Genomic DNA, 22169 nt, shown 5'->3' on the forward strand with positions numbered 1-22169 from the left:
TTTTCATTAAAAGGACAGGGAGGAAAACTAAATTTCTCCTCAGGCTGAAACATATGCAGCATTACTCTCCCAGGTACAAAATATCTATGGTAAGCAGAATTTGACTTGCTGTTGCACAGGCACTGAGGGCTATATGGCAGCATTTCTTAAACTATGGGTCTGGGCCTTAATTGGATCACAGGGTTGTTTCTGGTGGGTCCTCAAACGTCAAACGCACCAGTTTGTTTTAATCAGCCCAGGTCTCAAAGCAAGACCCAATTTATACAATTTATGCCTGAGCTGAAAAGGTTTACTAAACCTGGCCATAAAAGTGCGCTGTGTGTGAGTCCCTGTCAGCCTATATGGTGGCCAAGCCAAGGCCAGCGACTGGTAGATCCACTGGGAGTGTAATAACAGATTAATGTGGCGTGCCAGGCCCCATGACCAGACGTGTTTGACGTTAATGCTCCACTGTATATTATCCAGCTTGCAGAAATGTTGGATGTGAGCGATGGGATCCAAGGACAGGGATGTTTAGGTACTAATTACCAAACAGCAAGGCACAAGTCTCGCTCCATATTTCCTTACTCCTGTGGAAACACTAGGCAGGCTCCATTTATTTTCTTTGACTGTTGTTTCTGGCAAGTCCGCGTCTCAGTAAACACCACTCGCCCACCATTGTAAATCCGACAGGCGCAGATCTTTCAAGTTAGACTCCTTTGAGGAAAAATGGAGACAGATCGGATGGCGGCGCTCGGGTTTTCCGTCTTAATGAGAGAGTGGAGAAGAGGGATGGCGTTTGATCCTTGGCATGGAAGCCTCTATTTAAGCCTGTCAGCGGTCATCACTCTCTCTGTGTTATGGATGGAAAAACAAACCTGCACCACTGGATTTGATCAGCTCAGTCAGACACACTTAACCCTTTTGAGGACCAGGTTCCTGCAGCACCTTAGCTGTCACAGAGAGAGACCTCTAAACCCCCACCTTCTTGACAACCTGCAAAAGCATCAGTGTTGACTGATCATCTCGCTGGGAAAGAAAAGAAAAGAAAAGGCAGAGGCAGATCTGTGAAAATATTATTTTATTTGTAGACCTTTGCAATGAGCAAGCCTCTCAGTCATCATGCTCCAATTTCATATCATATGTTTGTCCAAACCACACAAGAGCCTTATGGCTCTTCAAGGAAGTCTTGCTATAGTCGCAGCCTGACATCAAGCCAAAGACGATAAGCCCCGAGACAAGTTTCCACTCTCCTCTGCGTGGACACTGATACTTTTGAACTTTAACTTTTAGGCTGCAGATGGTGATAGACTCATCAGAGCGGAGGAAATATCTTTCTGTTAAAGGGCTGGAGGGCAGGGCTCCTGACCATTGTGGACCTGGCCTGGAAGACGCTTTTCATCGCAGCACTAATGGCTCTGCCTAATCAGGCCTGATTGGGACTGCTAAATAAATAGTCTGTCCATTTATAATATCATGTGGTAACTTAAGACAAAATCAATACCCAGACTGAACACTAATAGCTAGAGGCAAAAGAAATGTCTTAGCTCTGGCTGTAATACATTTGTCAGAATGAGTCCATCAATGACATTGGCATGGATTTCCGATTCTTCCATATAAAGGCACATAGCTGAGGAGTTTTGATATTCTAACATTTCTACATCAGGTTTTACAAAAATGCAAAAGAAATGCATGCAAGCAGTGCCGACACAAACTTTGTTCAAATTTCTTAAAGCCCTCATTGGCCAGGATTTGTTCTTTTAAATTAGTGTTTACACTTATTCACTCAAAAAGAAAATTCAAACGCATCTTAAGTAGGAGTGAATCTCAAGACGAACATAAGCAAGAGGAAACAAAAAAAGCCCAAAAAACTACAACACCTACTTTAATGAATGACAATCGGAATGAAACAGCAGATTGGAATGGCGGAGTTCGGCAAACATTTAGCATTAATCATCAATCACAGATGAAACAAGGTGTCTCCCCAGGAGCCAGAGCTTGATAATAAACACTGGAGGCAGACTAGACTTTTGTGGGCTTGGGAATAAATAAAGAGAACGACCTTGACATCAGCAGCTAGTAAAACGTTTGGCCGTGTGGTGAAGTATGTATGAAAGAGAGCTTTGTGTTATGAGAAATAAATACAGACAGACACAATCATGTTTGAATGAAAAGAGTTATGTCAAAAGTTTCACAGCAGCAATGTTTGAAGCTGCTTTTGAATGAAGTTAAATGAATTTGATTTATCTTCTGCTTCACTTCTGTTTTGCCATGTCTGCGCATGTGATTGAACTACCATATACAGCGATCACCGAAGTACTGCAATTCAACACATCTGGAGCTGGAAAGAGACATCTGACCTGTTTGCTATGACAGACATAAAATCTTAGATTTGTGATACTGCTACTGAAGATAAGTTAAAAGGACAGTCACATATACCGTATTTTCAGGGATGATGCTCTTTTTTTTTTTGCTAGTTTATTTTGTGGGAGCACAGCTCAATTAGCGAGTTACTTGGCCAGTCTCCTCGCCACGTCTTTGTAGGCAATCTCAATCTCTTCATCAGCAGCACAGGTGTTGGTGAACTCATCACACGCGTAGGCATTGTTCAGATACCGCCACACCCCTGTCATGTCTGATGGGATGTCATAGTTGCGGTACTTCTTAGCGACAATCTAGGAGAGATGGCAAAGTAGTAACCGTGAGAACAAAAAACCACGCTCCCCAAGGAAGAGTCAAAGTTTATTGTGAGGTTCAGCGGCATCCAGTATATTGTTTTTGTCCCTTTGCTTTTTTATTGCTTTTTAAGCTTATTAATTGAAGGCAAAATGACTAATCAAGATAAGAAGTTTTGTGCTTAATAAAGAAGAAAAGAAAGACACAACCACTGCATGTGCTTTTGGCTATTCATCAAATTTCAGTGAATGGCAGAAAAAGCTTTTTCTTTTTAATTCTGAGGGACTGATCCAAAACATAACTGATAATGAATTATCATTAATATTAATTTAGCCATAGTTAAAATCAATACACCAGTTTCCTTAAGTGACCCAGTGTTTTCCATAGTGGAAAGTAAATAGGTAAATATATTCATATACAGTGGATTTGTACAATTTTGAGGCACTTGCCGCCCTTCCACCGTGTGTTAGAGGCAAACAGTTTACTTTCTATTCCATTACATTTATTCTATACTTTCAGTTATTTGTTCATGTTAAAACAAAGAATTTATACAAAAAGATATGACAAGGTTTTATAATACAACACATTATTCACCAGTGGTTACAGGACTAAAGTACTCACTGTAATTTGCTAAGAAATGTTCATTTCTGGTTTTTACTTTGAGTATTTTTACTGATACGGAGCTGAAGATCTGAGTAGACGTTCTCCCCTCTGCCACTGTAATCTCTATACTTTATGAGTACAATACTTTAAATCTAACTACATTCGTTCTGCTTTTGAAAAAGAAAAATGATGAACCAAGCAAAACAAAAATGCTTCAGCTTTATCTCACAGCATCTAAATCTCCGTTATCATCATAAATATCTGATGTGTACTGTATTGTAATATTTTCGTGCCAACTAAAACTGTATCAGTACAGGAATGATGTTAGTTTAGAGCAACTCATTGTGACTTCAGTGTCCTGTAATGATAAAAGAGCCACAGCTAATGTCAAACTAACATAGCCAGCTAACGTTAGCTTAGCTGTCCAATTATTAGCAAGATGGAAACTGATTAAAATTAGCATCTGTAACTCAAAAAAATATGCTTGATTTATATATTTTATTTCATAAAGTTAGATAGATGACCGTCAGAGTTGACTAATATTGACAGACAATATTTTCTTTTCTTTATTTGTCTCATCTCTGCCTTCAACAAGGAGGAAGCTGTGCCATTTTTTGGACGAAGACCTTCTTCAGGATTCCAGGATCCAGGATTTGTTTCCTTGACCCATTATTGTTGTGTCTCTGTTTATCTTGTTGAATTACGAGTTGCCGTGTAAATGATGTGCTGTTTGTGCAGTTAACTCTTCAGCTGCTGTTTTACTCCTCTAACATTAACAGTTAAATATATGTGTATGGGTTTATACAAGGTTCTATAGCTACTCTGTCAAATATATTGCTGTAGCATTCCCATGTCTGTATAACATCACACTTTATATGCAACATGAGCAAAAAAAAAAGTAGAAAAAATTGTGTGCTTTGGCATGATGGGAAAATTTTTTTAATTTTAAATTGTACTAAAAACTGTTGGTTTTATGGTAATTCTTCCTTGGTGTGGTAAGGTAATTGTTTCCAATATCGCATTCAATTACAGTTAATTAGGAAATAAACATTTCACAGTGCTGGTCGAACGAAATTAAGCACTTTTCCCCTCTTTCCTTACCTTGACTATGTGCAGTTTGGGCAGCAGGTTGCAGTCAGCTAGAGAGAGCTTGTTACCATCCAGGAAGCTTCGGGTGGAGCCCTTCTCCTCCTCCCTACTGTTAGCGTCAATCTCATCTGGCAAGGGGCTGTTAAGATAGTCATCAAGCTTCTTCAGGGCCTTGGTTAAACCTGTCTTGAGACCTAAATACACAAGTAAAAGAAACAAATACACAGGCTGATACAACACTGTTAAAAAGTTAGAGTGATATGACATTAATGGCAATAATCTCACTAGGTGGCAGCACATCAAAATATAGCTCATGAGTCAAGCCCCTTAAACAATGGACTCTGCTACTACCTAGTGGAGAAACATAATAATGTCTGTCATGCAATTTTCCCAACTTGTTCTGTTGTAAATGTGAGTTGAAATGGTACAAAATGAGCGGCCCACCGTCGTTGGCCTCAGGTTTGTTGTTCTTGATGAAGGCTGAGAACTTGGCAAAGATGTCATTTCCAGCTATATTGGACTCTCTCTGTCTGGCAGCGAGTCTGGGATACCTGAGCGGACACGGGGACAGAGGCAGGAGATGCAGTCAGACCAAACCATCTGGATGGCATTAACACCTGGACTGGAGCTCAACTCAAAGCTAAAACATGTTACACACTCACACTAAGTTGGCCGTCCGCCCCCTTAGCTCTCTCACACTAAGGTCCATTTATAATGTAAAAAACTTTACAGGCAATAAAAGAAAGATTTAGTTAAGCTGACATTTTTCTCTGTAAGTGCTCACACACTGGATCTGAGGCTTTTTTTTTAACAGACAATAACAAAAAAAACATGAAACTCGACTTAACTTTGTTAAAATTATTTTAAAGGCTGAGGCTGTTGGAAGTGAAGCTTTCAACAAAGATATTTTCTCATTTTTTCTCTCAGAATTTAAGGTGCCTGAGACACACAAGCACCAGTTCGTGTAAGATTTACATCAACAATAAACAATAAATACTGGTATTAGTTTCTATATCTTAATCAAATATATCACTCTTTCACTTGACTAAAGAGTTTCCTTTTCCTTCAGCAATGTGGCTGAAAAGAAATAAATCCAACCAAAAGCAGGATGTTAGGAGTATGATACAGCAGCACTGTGTTGTAAAACCTTCCAGGTGAATTACTTTGGAGGGGAGAGCATTGCCTCAAGAAACTCCTCAATCTTGTTGACATCTGTCTTGACCTCTCCGTTAAAGGTAATGAATGGAGGGTGCGTCCCCGGGGCCAGGTTGTGAAGATCTGCTGGTTTTCTACCCAGGAAACAAGAGAAAGCAGATATCGTAAGGAACAACGGAATTGCACGAGGTGCGATTTTGTGCTCTCAAGCTTGCATCTCTTGCACGCTCACCTCCTGAGGTCAACAGTCGTGACGTTGAACACCACTCCTTTGAGCCAAAGGATCATGAAGAGACGCTGGGAGAAGGGACAGTTGCCAATGCTTTCTCCATCATTGCCTGCCTACACACAAACACAAGATGACGCAAAGCCAGTCAGATTTAAGACACTCTGTGAATATATAGCCTGTAAGAACGAGCATACAGTCCAACTATCCCCTTATTCATTCTCCTAACTGTTCACTCCATTTCATGGTTTCAGTGGCAGGAAGGGGAGCGGAGACACTCCCTCCCTGCAGCGGATGAATGAAATAAGAGGAACACAGTGACAGCAGCAGAAATTCTAATACAAAAAAATGATAATTGAATGAAAAGAGTTCAATCAAATTTCAACATTCAACATCCGGACAGAAATATGAACTTCAGAAACCAGGTTTCCAATCACCAGCAAAGCAAATCTAAGGCGATCTTTTGGAAAACAGCTAAACAATTGACCGGTTTAAAGCAGATAAACTAGGCTGTTTGGTGTCACCAAAGGGTGGTCATAATTCAGCCGTAGACGTAATAGTCTTAACCTAAAATATAGCTGGTGACTCGAATCATTTTAACCTTTGCCAGGTCAGACATGAGTCACACAGTTGTTTCCATTTCCCCATTATGTGCATCAAGTATTCTCCCAACCGGGCAAAAGCCTTCTCAAGCTTTTTCTTCTTCATATCTTTTAAATGCAAACAAATAGAGCCGCGAAAACACAACTAATCAGACAGCACGGTTTAGCTGTCAGCTAGACAAAGTGCTGCGTATGTCTTCTATCTGAAAGCGGAATACATAGAATCACTTCCTCGTCATCCTACACTTGTACACATGCAGTGATATCGTGTGTCGGTATGTAGAGCACCAACAGTGACACCTGACCCCCCGGTTCAGCTGAATTATACATATTGATTCCATCATCTAGTTCACTGGCCACTGGAGCACAGGGAGCAGCATCTGACCTGATGACCCGCAGCCACACAGAGGCCCACAACACGCAGCAGAATAGGTGCACTGACCTCACGGTTAGCATCTGGAGTCTGTCTGCTTCATCAAATGAATGACATAGTAATTAAACTCTTTTGAACCTTGTTTTACTTGGATGCAGCACAGCTATTACTTCACAGGAGGGGTCATTACAGACATGGAGGGCACTTTGCAGTTCACTACACATGACCATACACAGCTCTGAGCAAAGACCAGAAAAATGATCTGTCAGTCTGAAAGTAGCTGAGCCAACTGTATGTGAGCCAGCCATTGATGCTCTCAGTGCTGCATGCGTTAATGTGACGCTTCTGTCCGTGCATTGTTATGGCTGCGCTCACTTGCATGGAAGTAACACAATGCACAACCTGCAGATAATGGCCAAACAGCATCTAGAACATGGAGGACAAAAGCTGCTGCGCACAACTAGACCTGCAGGAACAGGGAACATGAGGGTACGAGGCCACTGAGCGATCTGCTGTTGAGGGGGGGGGGGGGGGGGGGGGGGGGTGTCCTGGAGACAAAGCTTCTTCATGGGATCCCTCATAAACTCTATATAAAGACTGTGAATGTGTTCTGGTGCCTGTTTTTTAAGATTTAGTGGGAAAAAATACGACAAAGTGAAGCAAACAAAACAATTCCTTTATTATTTTTTTCTCTCTTTACAGTGCTGCCACACTGCTTCCCACTGCTTGGTGAACACCCAAACATATCAAACTCCAGACCCAACGTTTCTACAACTTTCTTGTGGACTTCCTCACCCGATACTGACCTTTAAAATCTGTGCCATGACCCTTTGATCACTACACCATATAAAAACTTTTTACTCAAGTGGAAGGAGTTATAACTGGTTATAAGCTACGACCATGCTAATGCCTGCATTCTCACTATGTTATTTATTAACATTCTGCTATCTAGTCCACCGAATTCTTCAGCAATTCCAAATTTTCGCACTTAGGACATCAAAGCCTAATTCAGCAGCTGCTGTCTATCATCACAGGACAGATCTCTGTCCATCTGGGTCACATCTCAGACAGCAGCAAGAGGAAAGGCCTAATATTAGGATTGCAGTTGCTCTGGAAACTACTCTCTCTCTATTTACTATATATAGGCTTGTGCATCAGATCTCAAACATAAAAAAACGAATGAGATAAAAGTAAACTTTTATTAAAAGAATGACAGCTTAGAATCTCAAATCAAATGTAAGGTTAAAAAAAAACATTAGTTAAGGCAACACCCAAGAGTCATTATCTTGTTGTCTGTGTTAGTGAACTCACAGTTACCTGGTTGTCTGGTTTCCTAGGAAAACCAGGAAAAGTGGTTTCCCACATACCAGCTTTGCCATCTACTCTCACTTCACCTGCCTCAGCTTTTAATCATCTGCTTCTAACAGTTCTCAGGAGACCGGAAGTGAACTTTGTCTGAGAACGAAACACTGCTGCTTTCTGTGTTCAATGAGGCGTTTCCATAGTGGTTGCTTTTAAACATCTTAACCCTGGGTTGACTTAATCAGGTGAATTATTTCCAAGATGATGATCCCTACATGCAGTGCTGGACTTCAGTCTATTGCACTGAATCCACTTGCATAATGCAGCCCATGCAGTGGCTGTCTTGAGCTTCCCATCATCAGCGAGCAGCTTCAGTATCACTGTCACAGCAATCCTGGGGCAACGCTGAGAGCAGTGCTGCTGTAACTCTACCTCTACTATCAGATTACATGAGCTGTCTATATCACACAACGGCACCCATCTAAAAATGTTGCTCTTGTACTGTTTCTACCTTCATGAAAATAAAAATAAACAAGCATAACTAAACACTATTATTACTGTTCTGTCTTACCTTTACAAAAAGTTCAATATCAGGGTCTCTGTCTTGACAGTTAGTGGACATGGTGCCTGGTTCTGGCTGTAAATTCGAGCCTTGTTTTTATTTTCTTTTAAACTTCTCTTATCCTTGGAGGTCTACATCGTCCATGAAATAGGCAAAATAATGTTGCCTTCCGTCCTCCTGATTCCAGAGAGATAATCACCCCACTTTGGTCCTACAAAAGCAGCTTTCTCTCTTAATTGTGTCTTCCAGGTGACACTGAGGGTCAGTTCGAGGTGTTAGTTAAAGCCTCGTGCTCTGATTTCGACCCAGATGGAGAGCAGAGCGAGATCTCACTGACACTAAGAGGAAAACAGGTGTCAGGCTATACCAGGGGGTGGGGCCCCATCTCTCTCTTCCCACCACTGCAACCAAACGCATCACCGCAAGCACTTACTCTTTGAACTGCTTTCTCCAAACCTCACAGTTTTCATTTCACTATTTTCCCCTTACCCATAACACTGCCAAAAATAGGATGATATCAGTCTCACTTTGAGCCTCCGTGACTGTCACTTCATTGGTTTTTCTGACTACCAGAACAGCAGCATCCATATCTATTTCATGCTCACGTGTGTCTTATATCTAATCGCCAGCAGCAGACCTGGCTTTGAAAGATAGAAAAAATGTCTTATCACCTGAAAGTGAGATGAAAACAGAAAAGGAGAAACAGATGGGATAGATCTTCCCCCCCCCCCCCCCCCCCCCCCCCCCGACCCTCAATATTTATAGAGCAGCTCCCTCTTCTGGCTGACGCACTAAGATACAGCACAAACCAATCACTGGGCCCTGTGGAGGACGAAGGTGTTTATTATCAGTGAGGAAGAATGTCGACGAGTCTCTTTTTTCACAGAATCGGCCGATACGATGCAAGACAATGAGCTGAGTCTTACTTTTCAGCGACCAAATGCGGGCAATATCTGACAGCTGGTCTGAGGTCTTTATTCTGATATGGTGTGTTTAGTTTTCCCTTAGCGTTGCGCTGTGCATTATGACCAAACATCTTTATTTCAGTCTTGACTGTCCATAGAACATTGTGACAGAAGTCTGAACAGTTTATTCAGATGCAACTTTGCTAATTTAATCAAGTTCTTCTCTCTCTTTCTTTTTTTTTTAGAGAGAAAAAAATCTTTCTCCTTATGACTCTTCCACACAAGTCATACTTTTTCAGTCTTTTTCTAATAGTACTGTCACAAACTTTAACATTTAACATGCTAACTGAGGCCTGTGGAGTCTGAGATGTAGCTTTTGGTTGTTGTTTTTTTGTAGTTTCTTTGAGCATTCTCACTTGGGGGTGAACTCGCCGGACAGACCGACAGCCTGAAAGTTCTCACTGTGGAGTGATGGACTTTGAATTCTTTGGAAATGGCCTTACAACACTCCCCAGATTGATGGGCATCAACAACTGGCTCTCTAAGATCATTGTTGATGTATTTCCTCCTTGACATTGTGTTAACACACACCTGAATGCTCCAGACCAGCAAAGCTCTGCTTTTAAAGAGGGGCTCACGCTTGCTGATGATCAAATAAATCAAAAGTATTTGATTAGCAGCACCTAGCTGCTCCTTACCCTCTTATTTCCCATGAAAGTAACAAATGTGTGCTTATTTTGTCACACACTGCCTCCACATTTCTTCTTAGTTTGTGTCAAATAATCACAGGGTGTGAACTGTTGTGTGTTGTATTTATTTTATTTCAGGATCTGATAAAGATCTGATGATTTTTTTTAATGATGTCCTGATGCAGAAAGCCTTAGAATAGGAAGAGGGTGTAGTTTCTTCTTCACTGACTGTACACAAGAAGACTGAAACAAAACTGAGTAGCTTACATAATGCTTGTAAAGATTGGAATAATCTATTCTAGCTCTGTCCTATCAAACAGATGCCCTTAGTTTAATTATTTACATCTATTAACGTGTGTTTCTTCCGGCACACTCTTATCCACCTGCAGCTTTAGAAGCTTTGAAATTAAGAATGGTGTAAACCGATAAGTTTTTCTCATTGATAAGGTTCAGATGTGCTAGCAGATGCATTTTACAATCAGATTGCGGGCTAACGCCTTAGATTTACCACACATGCACAAAAACAGCTTAATTTTTTCCCAAGTTCCCCCTTTTTTTTCTTTTCACACAAAAAGCTATGTTTTTTTTCCTCCAAAATGTTTGTTTTCCTCCGAGGATTCTCTAAACGTGTGATATTAATAAATCCGTCGAGCATTTCTCAGGAACAGCCTTGGTCTTTGTGTCTGTTTTGACACAAATCGAAGCTCAGATCACTGACTTCTTGGGCTAATCATTTACTACGAGCATCAAACAGTAACAGACATTTGTATCTTTCCGGAGCCAAGGGGAAGGGGGAATGTTCGAGTTCTCTTCTCGTGTTGACACGCACTCACCTTACGTGTTAATCAAACACTTGGCAAGCATTGTCTTTTCGTTTATGTTGTGCCATGAACTATCTGTGAATGTGGACATCATGAATGTGGATGTCAGGCCAGCAAATCTTGTGCAATTAGTGTTAACTTATAGCATTAGAAATAGAACACCGTCTCCTATGAAAATACCTCTAACTGATAGCAGCGATAGCTGAAACAGATGATGTCCTAACTCTCCTCTCCACTTTTATAGCCGAGCTCGGTTCATTTTATGGCTGTCGTTGAAGATTAAGCCGTTGGAAAATGTGCCCACACCTTAGATTCACTCAGATAGGAGGGCCAGATAGAGTAGAATGGGTGGGGTGATACATGGCGAATGGGCCAAGGATGCTGTCATTTCCATGGTGAAGTACGAACCGTGTTTATCGTAACTGTGTAACAACACCAAGATAGCATATCCATATGTTCCAAGTGTGTGCTTTGAGCCATTCGTGCTGTGCAAATGTTTTTGTCTGACCTCTGTGATAGTAGAGTTAAGCTCTGCTACGTGCCTCCTCAGATCATTACCAAAATTCAGATTATAAATAAAATCATGGACAATGCAGTCAAGTGGGGTGACCGAGGTGTTACGGTTGTCCACCAATTTCAAGGTTGGAAGGTGTGTGTGTGTGTGAACAGAATAATATACTCAGTTTAGCAGGTTTCTGATCATTCTGATCAGCTTCTCATCTAAGTCAGGTAGTAGCCGACACTTGTTCTTTTTTTGCGTGCCAGTGCGTTGTCCAATATAAAGAGAAAACTACAAATCTCCACGTCTTCATTATCTTTTACTAAAAAAGCCTGGGCCTTTGATGGGCTGGTAGAGAGCTTCCTGATTCCAGCTTACTGCCTCAACCTCAGCAGCCCAATCAGCGAAGTGACCCTGTGTGAAGCTTATAGCGCACGCCACAGAGCAGCTATCACACAAAAGAGCAAAACACACAGGAGGATTTTGCCCAGATCACCTCTGGTTACTATGGCCTCACAGGACATGGGTTAATTATTAGATCTTAGATTAGACTGCCACCAGATTAAAGTGCCTGCCAAACAGAAATCCCTGCTTATGTGACATTTTTGAATGACTTCAGATCCATAATAATCTATGGAGATACATCTCACTAACATTACTGCTTGATACGACTTCAATTAATCAGGCTTCAAAGGTTAACTTCGCATATAATGTTGCTATGAAGATGAGATTTATTATTCTAGCCATTAAATGCTGCCTTGTAATATTTTCTCCAATTACCAGCATAGACAATGCCATACCATGACACTAATGATTAGATAAGTCATGTTCTTAATCACACTGCTGGTTAACTGATGAACTTGGGCCCAGTTTAAGGCATTTATAGCTTATATCAGCAGTAAATTGATAAAAAAAGAACAATTAGCTTCTCATTAGAATAAGATATGGCTGAAGATCATGCCAGCTATCTCTTGTATTTAGAGGGATTTAGGTTGGTGTTTTTTTTTAACCTTGAGTAAGTATCAACCTCAAATAGACAACATTAAAGTTAAAGAACTTATAGAAAAACCAACTTCACTGCTGGTTAATGGGGCAAACTGACTTTTGCTCTGGGTCATGAGACTTCCCTGCTGAGTTGAGTACATGTTGTTTCTCTTACCCTGGTGAACAGAGCGATGTCAGGCTGGCTGGGGTCAGCGGGGACCGCGCTGCTCTCATCCAGAGTGACATTCACCAGACTTTTGAGGCTGTAGTCCACGGACTCCTCCCGCTTCGGCTCTGTGTCGTGAAGGGTGTACGCCATCATCATCCCATCCACGGCGTTATCCTCAAGCTGGATCAGGGGTTGAATTGGTGGGTCGTCGCACGGGTCTCCGTGGGAGGAAGAGGACTGTGAGGAAGCCGATGAGCGCCTAGATGAGTCGTGCGCCTCCTCTACCTCCAGCACAGGCGGCGATTCCATTCTTTCTGCCACTGCCTCAGCTTTGGCCTCCTCCTCATCGTCGCTGGATGATGAGGACGAGGAACTGCTTTTGTCCGATTCCCTGATTTCCATGTAGTCCGGCGAGTCCCGCTCTACCTCCGCAGAGGCGTGGATCTCCACCTCGCTGTACTCCCTCTCCTCAACTGAGTTCTCATATTTGGGTTCTCTGCGGTTTTCCAGATCGATAGTGGTGTCGTACTGGTTGTCCATGTTTGCTGGCTTTATCTGGGAGCAGACTTTGATGTTGTAGGTTGGAGGGATAGCTGTGGAGTGGTGGCTCTCTGTCCGCCTGCCTCTGACTGACTGAGCGCCTGGCCAAACTCCAGCGATAACTCATAAAAGACCTTTGACCCTGCAAGTTAACAAGTGAATAAGGCAAATGCGGGGGCCTGTATGTCTTCAAGGACATTAAGGCAGAGTAGAAAATGTCAGTGTTAAGCATTAGACTCCCTTGCAGGTGCAAAGAGATGTTAAAAACTTGAAAACATTCATGCTGTTCAGTGCCACACAGTGAAAAGAAAACAAATTTAAACACATTCGAGATAACTGAAGCTTGAGTTTGTCCAGCCTTTTCTTTTACTTTAGTTTAATTTACTGTAAAATGCACTCATGTGAATGAAGAAGGCCATGCGGGGATACAGTAAAATGTGTCATGTCTTCCGGTTAGGTCAATACAATCTCCAGACAGGCAGAAGCCATGTGTAAAAAATACTTAGAGGATAAGTAGCAGCCAGGTACGACTTATCAAATACACTTGATAAAAATTTTTTTTCAAAAAGTTTACTTTCTGTCAAAAAGTAAATCTGGCAGCACAGCCTAGGTTTATAACGTCGCATCTGAACTAACAACAGGACCTCTGGTGCGACTGGTGGTGGAGCGCTGTTGGTTTGGGTTTGTTTTGCAGCCGCAGGATCCGGTCACAACTCAGCCAGTATAGGGAGGAGTATGAATTTATTGACCTAAGCTTGACCAACTCCATGACAACGTGGACTGTGCAAGAAAACGTTAAAATGTTCTCTGTGGGAGTCGGGAAATCCTTTCAGCCCCGACGAGTTGACACGTAGCCTTAAAGGACTGCATTTCAATCCCAATTTCTGACGTGTTTAAAAATATGACTGTACTGATATTCGCTTACACTTCCCTGTTTTTTGTTTTTAAAAAGCTGCACTCTATTTCTTGTCGTTCTTCTTTCTGGTTGTCCCCAAACTGCATTATCTGGCTGTATCAATCCATCTTCGAGAAGCTCGATTTCGTTAAATTTTGGTTGAAATAAACATGAATTTTAAAAGGCCAGTTTTGGTCGGACAAACACAATAATTTGGGTTTTTTTTCCCCCACAATCATATAAATATTACCAACTGAGTCGACCAAGAACTCAAATCAAATGCTGTAAAAATGCTGTGGACCTTGAGAAAGCTGTGAAGAAACAAACGAATGAAAACTTCAAAGAACTGAAGCTACGTCGTAAAGAAAAGTGGGACAAAATGGACACAACCATGTGAGACTGATAACATCATAAAAAAAAACTATTACTTCAAGTTATTGCTGCTAAAGGTGGTTCTCCAAGTTACTGAATCATGGGGTGGACTTGGGTTTCCGCGTATTGGCTTAGTTTTTGTTAAATAATGACAGGGTGTCAATGGCATACGTTGTTCATCGGAGGTTAAATGTATTTAAAGACCCAATAAGAACCAGATCTTTTTCTTTTTTTTTTCATCATGTGCCGACACATAAAACTTTGTCGCGCATGGAAAAAATAAAACAAATACGATGAAAACAGTTTTTTATAAGTTCCTTTATTTTTCAGAAGACTCTAATTGCACCAACGTGGCAAAGATAGATCATTTGTCAGTCATATTAAATATCCACATTTCAAATCCAAGTTGATAACAAACTGATAATAATTAGCATTTCCAAAGTAATTTCAGAAGAATAATTTTGAAACACAGTCTGGATATATTTCATTGCTCCAAGGGGAAATTGTCAGACAACACTTTTCCGTACTAAAACATTAAAGTGATCAGAAAATTAGCCATTTCTATATAAATGCTTTAAATATATTAATTTCAATTCCCTTTAAAAAGTACATGTCACAGTGATGTTTTGTTTTTTTTTGGCCACAGGTTTAAGTTAATGCCTCGAAAATCAGAACGGATAAGATGAAACTGATTGTTTCTCGTAAGGTGCGGAAAGAAAATATTAAAGGAGTAATTCATCTGGATTCTGCATCTGCTGTCTAATTCTACGATAATTTCACTCAAAACAACTATCAGGAAGAGGCGCTGACCTCTTTTTCTGTTAATCACTGAAAATACTGACCACAAACTAGGAGTGCAAATAATAGGCTACATGTTCTAAAAAGTGGCCAACGACTGCCCCTTCATTCTCATTCACCTCAATTCTTTAGTGCAAATTAGGGGATCAGTTCTCGCAGGTCACGTTGACAAAGTCTTCTCAACTGAACAACGATAAAACCTAAAATCCCTAAGACAATAAACTGACCAACAGCAATTGCACTTCACATTTCACCTACAATATGAACGTGGTTAAGACAGTCAACATATGAGGAGGGCCTTCCATAGTCATTTATACAGAAAGAAAGCCCTCTCGACACAAATTCTCCCAAAAAAAACCCTCAAAAACTGACTGACACACAAACAAATGGACACTCTTAAGAGGTGTTTAAAGGTCTTTCAAGGCAAATGGTAGCTGACGACTAAAAAAAGCAAAGCAGTGACGTAATTAGCTCATGGAAATAGAAGGACACATGGGGTGAGTCTTCAGCGGAACGACTGCTTTCCAAGTAACATTCAAATAAGAAACAGTGACCACGGCCAGCCTCCTGAAACTACAGGAGGCTAATGAATACTTTCGAATAATCACAGCATATATAGTTTAAAGTAGCATCTTATTCAGTGCTCAGACAACAAGCGGAGAAGGTGGTGGAAAATTCGAACAAGACTTTGATCCGTCCTTACTTCGTGACATACAAATCTGTTTTGCATAGATTTGAAAATGTCGAATAAATCAGTGTGGCGGCTGTCAAAGAAACGCTGCTGCTGACTGGGTGTGAAGGCATCGGCATGCCTCAAAGGAAGCTCTTGTCAACTAGCCGACTCATAACAACCTTTGTAACTTTCGATCACACCCTCTTTCACACCAAACATAGCCAGGAAAGAGTTTGAAATGCCCTTCACATTACTTAATTTTTTATGGTGTATAAACTAGTGCAACTCCATGAATGCCATCAAGGTAAGATTGTCTGAAGGTGTGTGCAGTTTTTCACATTTCTACCACTGTTACCACTGCATTGGGAGCGCTACAATAAAGGCCAATTCATGTTTTCCAGAAACTGATTTCGGACTTCGAATACAGTTAGCAGATGCACATCTGGTTCCATTCAGCCTATATTTTTCTGGCAGACCAGAACAAAGAAAATAAGACGAGTGCATCTAGATGTATGCAAAAGCTGAGCAGGGTCCACATGGCATAAATATCGTCATCGGTTGATTTTGTAGTCTGCACAGAATACTGTACGTACTAATGTCATACTAATACCTTCTTCTGTTGATGACACCCTACTGTGCATAAACGTATCCTACATGCAGGCAGAAAAAGAGTTATTGAGATACTTGAGATAAGACTGAGACACTCAAACAATTCCGACATCGCACTATGACATCGAATTTGAGGACAACTTTTTGATTTAGAGGATGTTTGGTCAAATGTAAAAAGATTTAGAAGGATGAGAAAAGCTAGACGGCTAGCTTTTACTGCTTTAGCGGCTATCGCTAGCACTGCCGCTGTAGTGCTGCAGATCTATGATGACGATGCTGCTCAGCTCATTCGTTTTAAGCTATGTGGAGCTAAATGTTCATACTTTACAAAAACACAGCCTAAAATCCCACTCTTCAATAATGAATCTCTACTTTTTCAGTGACGATGTGAATGTTGACATGATTTGCGGTAAAACTCACAATCAAAGCAAAGCCACTAAAAAAACCCAAACATCTAAAGGTTTACTACTTCAATTAAGCCTGCACCAGAAGCAAACCCTGTAAATGTGGCAATTACTTTATCTCTACACATGATTAGGAGGCTATATTAGATTTCCTTGATCTCCTATTCAATAAAGAGAACAGCATAATTTACTGGTGTAAGGAAGGGGATGCTTCTGGATAGGGCAGTACCTTGGGGAGCAATACCTCCTCTTCTTTTATATCTGCCATCCTTTCTGTTTCTTCAGCTACAGGTGCAAGTCATCTTGCAGTAAAGGCTGAGACATCTCCCAGCTTCTGTGTTTTAGCACAGGCCGCTGTTTTAGAGTCACCAGTATGATGTAGACCACTAGGAAGCCCAACACCATGACCACGCCGATGAACGAACCCACGACCGGGGCATAGGAGTAGCTGTTGACCTGAGGAGGAATGGGTTGGTGGACTGGAGTTGGTGTGGTAGGAGTTGGCTCTGAGGACAAGAGGTCCTGAATGTTTAGGAGAGAGCCGTTGTTTGGCAGAGGGCGGATGGACAGGATGTGGCACATGAGAGGGTAAAGGTCAACGGAGCGCATGGAGGTCTTGACGTAATTCTGGCGAAAGGCCGGCCCACGGGCCACAAACACGGGCTGCATGTTCCGTAAGGTGTTGTCATAGCCATGATTCCCCACTGAAAAGGAAAAGAAAATAAATACGAGTGCACAAGGGGCTGAGATATTTGTTACAAGCTAATCATCCCTGCATTGCTGTTCTATAGATCTGTTCTTGGCACATGTCATGAATCACGGGCAGACATTTTTGTTAAGCCAGGGGAAAAGCTAGCAGGATAAATATGGTAGTACAAATAAAATGTGTTTGTGACATTACAGCTCCTAAATATGTAGAATATTTTTTTGGACATTGGACAATTTTGAATTATTCATACTTTGTTGGGAATCCTTTGGAAGCAATGACTGCCTAAAGAAAGAGTATCCTCTGAGGGTGTAAAAATTAATTAATACAAATTGGAATCCGGTTATAACATTAAAGATGTAATTAACGGTACATGAACAACTGGAGTGAATAAAATGCACCATATACCAGTTGATGGCCCAATTCAACCATTAGAATCCAGTAGAATTGCCAATACTGACAATGCTTACAATGCATCTAACATCAAGAAAACATTTGGATTTTATACAAAGAAAGAAATCTTGGATAAAAGTCTATAGTCTGTACCATGACAGATCTGAACATTCACCTGGAGAGAAATCATTGTAAATCCCTCAATGCTAATACAGCTCAGATAAGCACGAACAACAACACACAACATGGATACCAAAGAGTTTTTTCCAACCACACCTTAACCAAAACTTGAAGATATCACACTATGTAACTAAAGTTGTTATTTTGTCAATCACAGGGGACCTGTTTCGTTTAGACCGAGGGCTACTTTTACCACATGTTGTTGGTTCACAGCGACAGCTTCCAAATGCAAATAGCCCAAATATCAAAGAGCCGTAACTCCAAAATCCTTCCTCCAAATTAGATGTGAATGCGCTCAAATCAAAACTAAACTAAACACAAAATCAAATATTTCTAGACTGAACCGTGTTTCTTTAACAAGCACATGTAAGTCTACCATATCATCTCTATACTATATTAATTACCAAATGCACTGAAAAACTATGACAGATACTAACAGCCATGGTCTTGTTACAAAAGCCTTTTTCTCTCTAAATCATTAAACAGCTGCACAGTCAAAAAAACAACTACTGATGCAGGAAAGCATCACCCTACACACATCCAGCTAAGCACTTTCACATCACGTTATGACAGAGAGTCAGCAGATTCTCCTTCCAGCTGGACCCGGCCTGGTCATTTTACTGATTAGCAAGCTTTCAAGCAGAGAGAATGAATTAAGCAATCAAATTAGCTGGTGTTGAAAGACTCACGGGTCGGAAGCTTCTCATCTGAAAAGTAGGCCCCTGATTTCCATTAAACCAAAGGAAAAAATAACTGCAATTCAAGACAGGGGAACTTAATCTGTCTTTCCTTGTTAATTACACTTGGTATAACAAGTGCTTGCTTTGGTTCAGAGACAGAAATAAATCTGCCGTGAAGCTATTATTAGAGCAGACAAAGGCTGCTGTTCAAACCCACTGACGATACCTGCTTTATGATGTGCAGAGCCGCAAACCAGAATAATATCTCAGCGTAGCTTTCATGGGGTCCGATAACTTACGCATGAAGTGTCCCGTCCTGTTCTGCATGATGGTCCAGCCCTCCTTAGCCTCTAAGAGGATGGGCATGATCCTGATGTTGTGCTGATAGTGGAAGTGCTCCGGAATGTTTTCTCTCTTGTAAGCCACCATGTTCGGGTTTGCGTCCACAAGCATACCATACACCTCATCAAGCTTCCCTACAAGATGGAAGACAAGCAGAGGGAAGAGTTACACATCTGGATACAGATTTTCAAAATACTTTAAAAAGTAGATTACAATAAACGTTTAGATCCTCAGAAGGAAAAGAAAGGGGGTGGGTGGCTTTTACACCATACTGTACATTACTAGAGAATCACAAAAACTATATTTAAACATGCAGCTTGGTTATTTTATTTATTCTTATTAATGAAATTGTTAACGAGCATGCCTGTTATTTTTAAATATGCACACATTTAAGAAATGGATAAAAAGATAGGATTCAACGTCTCATAGTCTGTCTAAAATGGAGTTACAGCCACAAGCCCATTTGTGTAACTTGTCAACTTCATTTTATTCCCAAAATATTGCTGTTGTTACCTTCTTTGGGGAGAATTCCCACCACAGGACTCTTATCCACCCAGGTGTACAGGTCTCTGTCCACATACTCATCAAGTTCTATGATCTTCTCAGGGGAAAGTTGTGCCATCCCGTGGTCACTGGTCACTATGAGGTTCACTTTCTCATACAGGCCGGCCTTCTTTAGCTCATTCATGAGGAAGCCGAGCTTCTCATCAATTCCTGCAATGACCTCGTCCATGAGTGGGCTCTGAGGTCCCAGGTTGTGCCCGCTCTCATCCGGCTCCTCCCAGTACAGGACTCCAAAATCCAAGGCTTCATCTTTTGGTGCAGAGAACCACTCAATAATCCTCTGCACCCTGGTTTCAAAAGAGACTGAGGCATTGTATTGGAGATACTGAGTGGGGAACATGCCATGGATCTTAACATCAGACCCCGGCCACATCGCCGCCCCGCTGCGCCCTCCAGATTTCTGAATAGTCACCCAGAGAGGCACAGCTTCATCCCACCACCTTGAATCATAAATGCTGTCCGTCTCCATGGAGAAGGACAGGTTCAGAGCGGGGTCATACATCTCATTGGCCACAATCCCGTGTGTCTCAGCATACAGCCCCGTCACTAAGCTGTAATGGTTGGGGAAGGTTTTGGTGATGTAAGCGTTCTCCACGTACTCCACTTTCACCCCCCCTTCCATGATGTTGCGGAAGTTAGGCGTTGGGACGCGATCAATGTAGTCCCAGCGGAAGCCATCGAAGGACACAAGCAGCAGCTTGGGCCGGTCATTCACACAGTGGTCCAGATGCCCATGGTGGTTCAGGGGTTGCAAGGAGACCAGGGGCATAAGCAGCGCCCATAGGCAGAGAAGAGGACTGCAGCCTCTGTATGGTAAGTAGCCCAGCATAGTGTGACGACACAACCTGCACAACAAAAACACAAATCCAGCTCAAGCTGAGCAATTAACCTGTCTCTCTCATATACCAACTTCTTATCAGCACAGAGTTCAAAAGCAAGCATCAATGGTGTGGTATAAAGGAACATCAGTGCAAATGGCATTGGTAACTTGCACATTTTAAAGTGGACATAAAGTGGGGATGCATAAAGTGAGGAACATTTTTTTAAATGTGTTGGTGGAGTTGCATTCAAAATGGGCATACAATTAAATTTCTGATTTCAAATCACTTAAATAACTAGGCAGAACCAAACACACACATAGCTTGCCACAAAGGAATGGAGTAGTAGGGAAACACAAGTTATACTAGTTTAACCAAGAACAGGTTCCACAAATGCAAATAAAGGTCAGTTTCTACTTTTGTCCTCCACTTCTTAAATAGATGATCATCCATAAGCTAAGCTATTTATAACATTCAACTAATATTAATCAAATCTATGAGTATGAGCAGTATGAGCTTCTGACACAAGGTACTGGAAGACCCTATTTGGAGATATGCTGTCTCCCTTAATCGTTCATTTACAAAATTCTAAAGAATAGATATATTGATAATAATATTAACAATAATGAGAAGAACAAGACAAAGAAGCTTTCAGTGGTACTATTTGATGTGCCTAGAATCTGACCTTAGAGAAGCAGTTCTGGCACATGAACGCATCATCCCTGAATAGAACACAGCAATGATGTCATTGGAAATTCGTCAAACTGAGGTTACACCGGCTGCAATGCACCAGTAAGAGTCACTCCAGTCTAAAAGAAAAATAATAATAATAACTCAGGTGAATCTTCTCACTCACAGACAGTGACACTCGGGAGCAAACAGACGTTTGAGCATCTGTGCGGCAGCGCTAACAGCCAAAAACGCGCAGTTCTGCACGCAACAACAAACACTCACAGCTACGAGTCCAGTCCACACAAATCAGCAGCTGAAGCAGCTACGAAGGCTGAGAAAATGCACAAATAATGCATCTTGCAAAATGCTCAGCTGCTGTCAACAAGCTTACCTTCTTATCTGACCCAACACTGGCTCGAAACGTCCGCTGCACACAGATAAAAAAAAACTGAAAAAAACACGACCCGGACCGGTTTTAGATGTGTTCGTAGGAAGTCCCGCCTTTCAACCTGCTGCGTTTGGACCTTTATGGCAGTTTATTTGCAGTCACGAAACCTGGGGCGGATCACACGAAGGCAAGAGGCGATATGCACGGTGTTTCCCGGCTGCAGGTGCGTGCTCCGCCTCACGAGGAGCTGCAGCGCTCAAAGCAAGCGCCCGGGTCTCAGTGACGTAATGTGGGACGGTTGCAGAGATGGGTGGGAGTAGGAGTGGGAGGCAGAACCCCTCTAACACACAGACATCTTGGTGTCAGTCAAATCCTGTTTAACTTGTGTTTACTGCTGCTCATTCGAAATTTAAAAAGTAGCAGTAACAAAATTAGAATATCCCTGCTCCTGGTCGTTGATCAGTAGAGTAACCTATGAGGATTTGTGGTGTTAAAACAATG

At 41.5% G+C, this 22169-nt stretch overlaps 2 protein-coding genes across 5 annotated transcripts; both read right to left on the minus strand.

Annotated features, from left to right (window-relative positions):
* Nucleotides 1-1045: 1045 nt before the first annotated feature.
* Nucleotides 1046-13268, minus strand: clic5b (chloride intracellular channel 5b). The gene is made up of 7 exons (XM_072362374.1): nt 12641-13268; nt 5735-5844; nt 5511-5636; nt 4792-4898; nt 4360-4541; nt 2494-2654; nt 1046-2339 (listed from the first exon to the last, which is right to left on the minus strand). The coding sequence occupies exons 1-7, from the start codon at nt 13172-13174 to the stop codon at nt 2306-2308; spliced, it is 1254 nt and encodes a 417-aa protein (XP_072218475.1). The 5' UTR covers nt 13175-13268; the 3' UTR covers nt 1046-2305.
* Nucleotides 13269-16305: 3037 nt separating this feature from the next.
* Nucleotides 16306-21890, minus strand: enpp5 (ectonucleotide pyrophosphatase/phosphodiesterase 5). Of its 4 annotated transcripts, none has more exons than XM_072362375.1 (5): nt 21672-21890; nt 21294-21417; nt 19740-20635; nt 19184-19360; nt 16306-17629 (listed from the first exon to the last, which is right to left on the minus strand). In XM_072362375.1, exons 2-5 carry the CDS (start codon nt 21326-21328, stop codon nt 17211-17213), a joined length of 1527 nt encoding a protein of 508 aa, XP_072218476.1. In that variant the 5' UTR covers nt 21329-21417; nt 21672-21890; the 3' UTR covers nt 16306-17210. The 4 variants fall into 4 exon arrangements, with proteins under 4 accessions (XP_072218476.1, XP_072218477.1, XP_072218478.1 ...); XM_072362376.1 differs by lacking the exon at nt 21672-21890 and adding an exon at nt 21563-21650; XM_072362377.1 differs by lacking the exon at nt 21294-21417.
* Nucleotides 21891-22169: the final 279 nt, after the last annotated feature.

The sequence above is a fragment of the Leuresthes tenuis genome, unplaced genomic scaffold (genome assembly GCF_036924035.1).
Source record: "Leuresthes tenuis unplaced genomic scaffold, fLeuTen1.0.hap1 SCAF_13, whole genome shotgun sequence".
In the NCBI taxonomy this organism is placed as follows: Eukaryota; Metazoa; Chordata; class Actinopteri; order Atheriniformes; family Atherinopsidae; genus Leuresthes; species Leuresthes tenuis.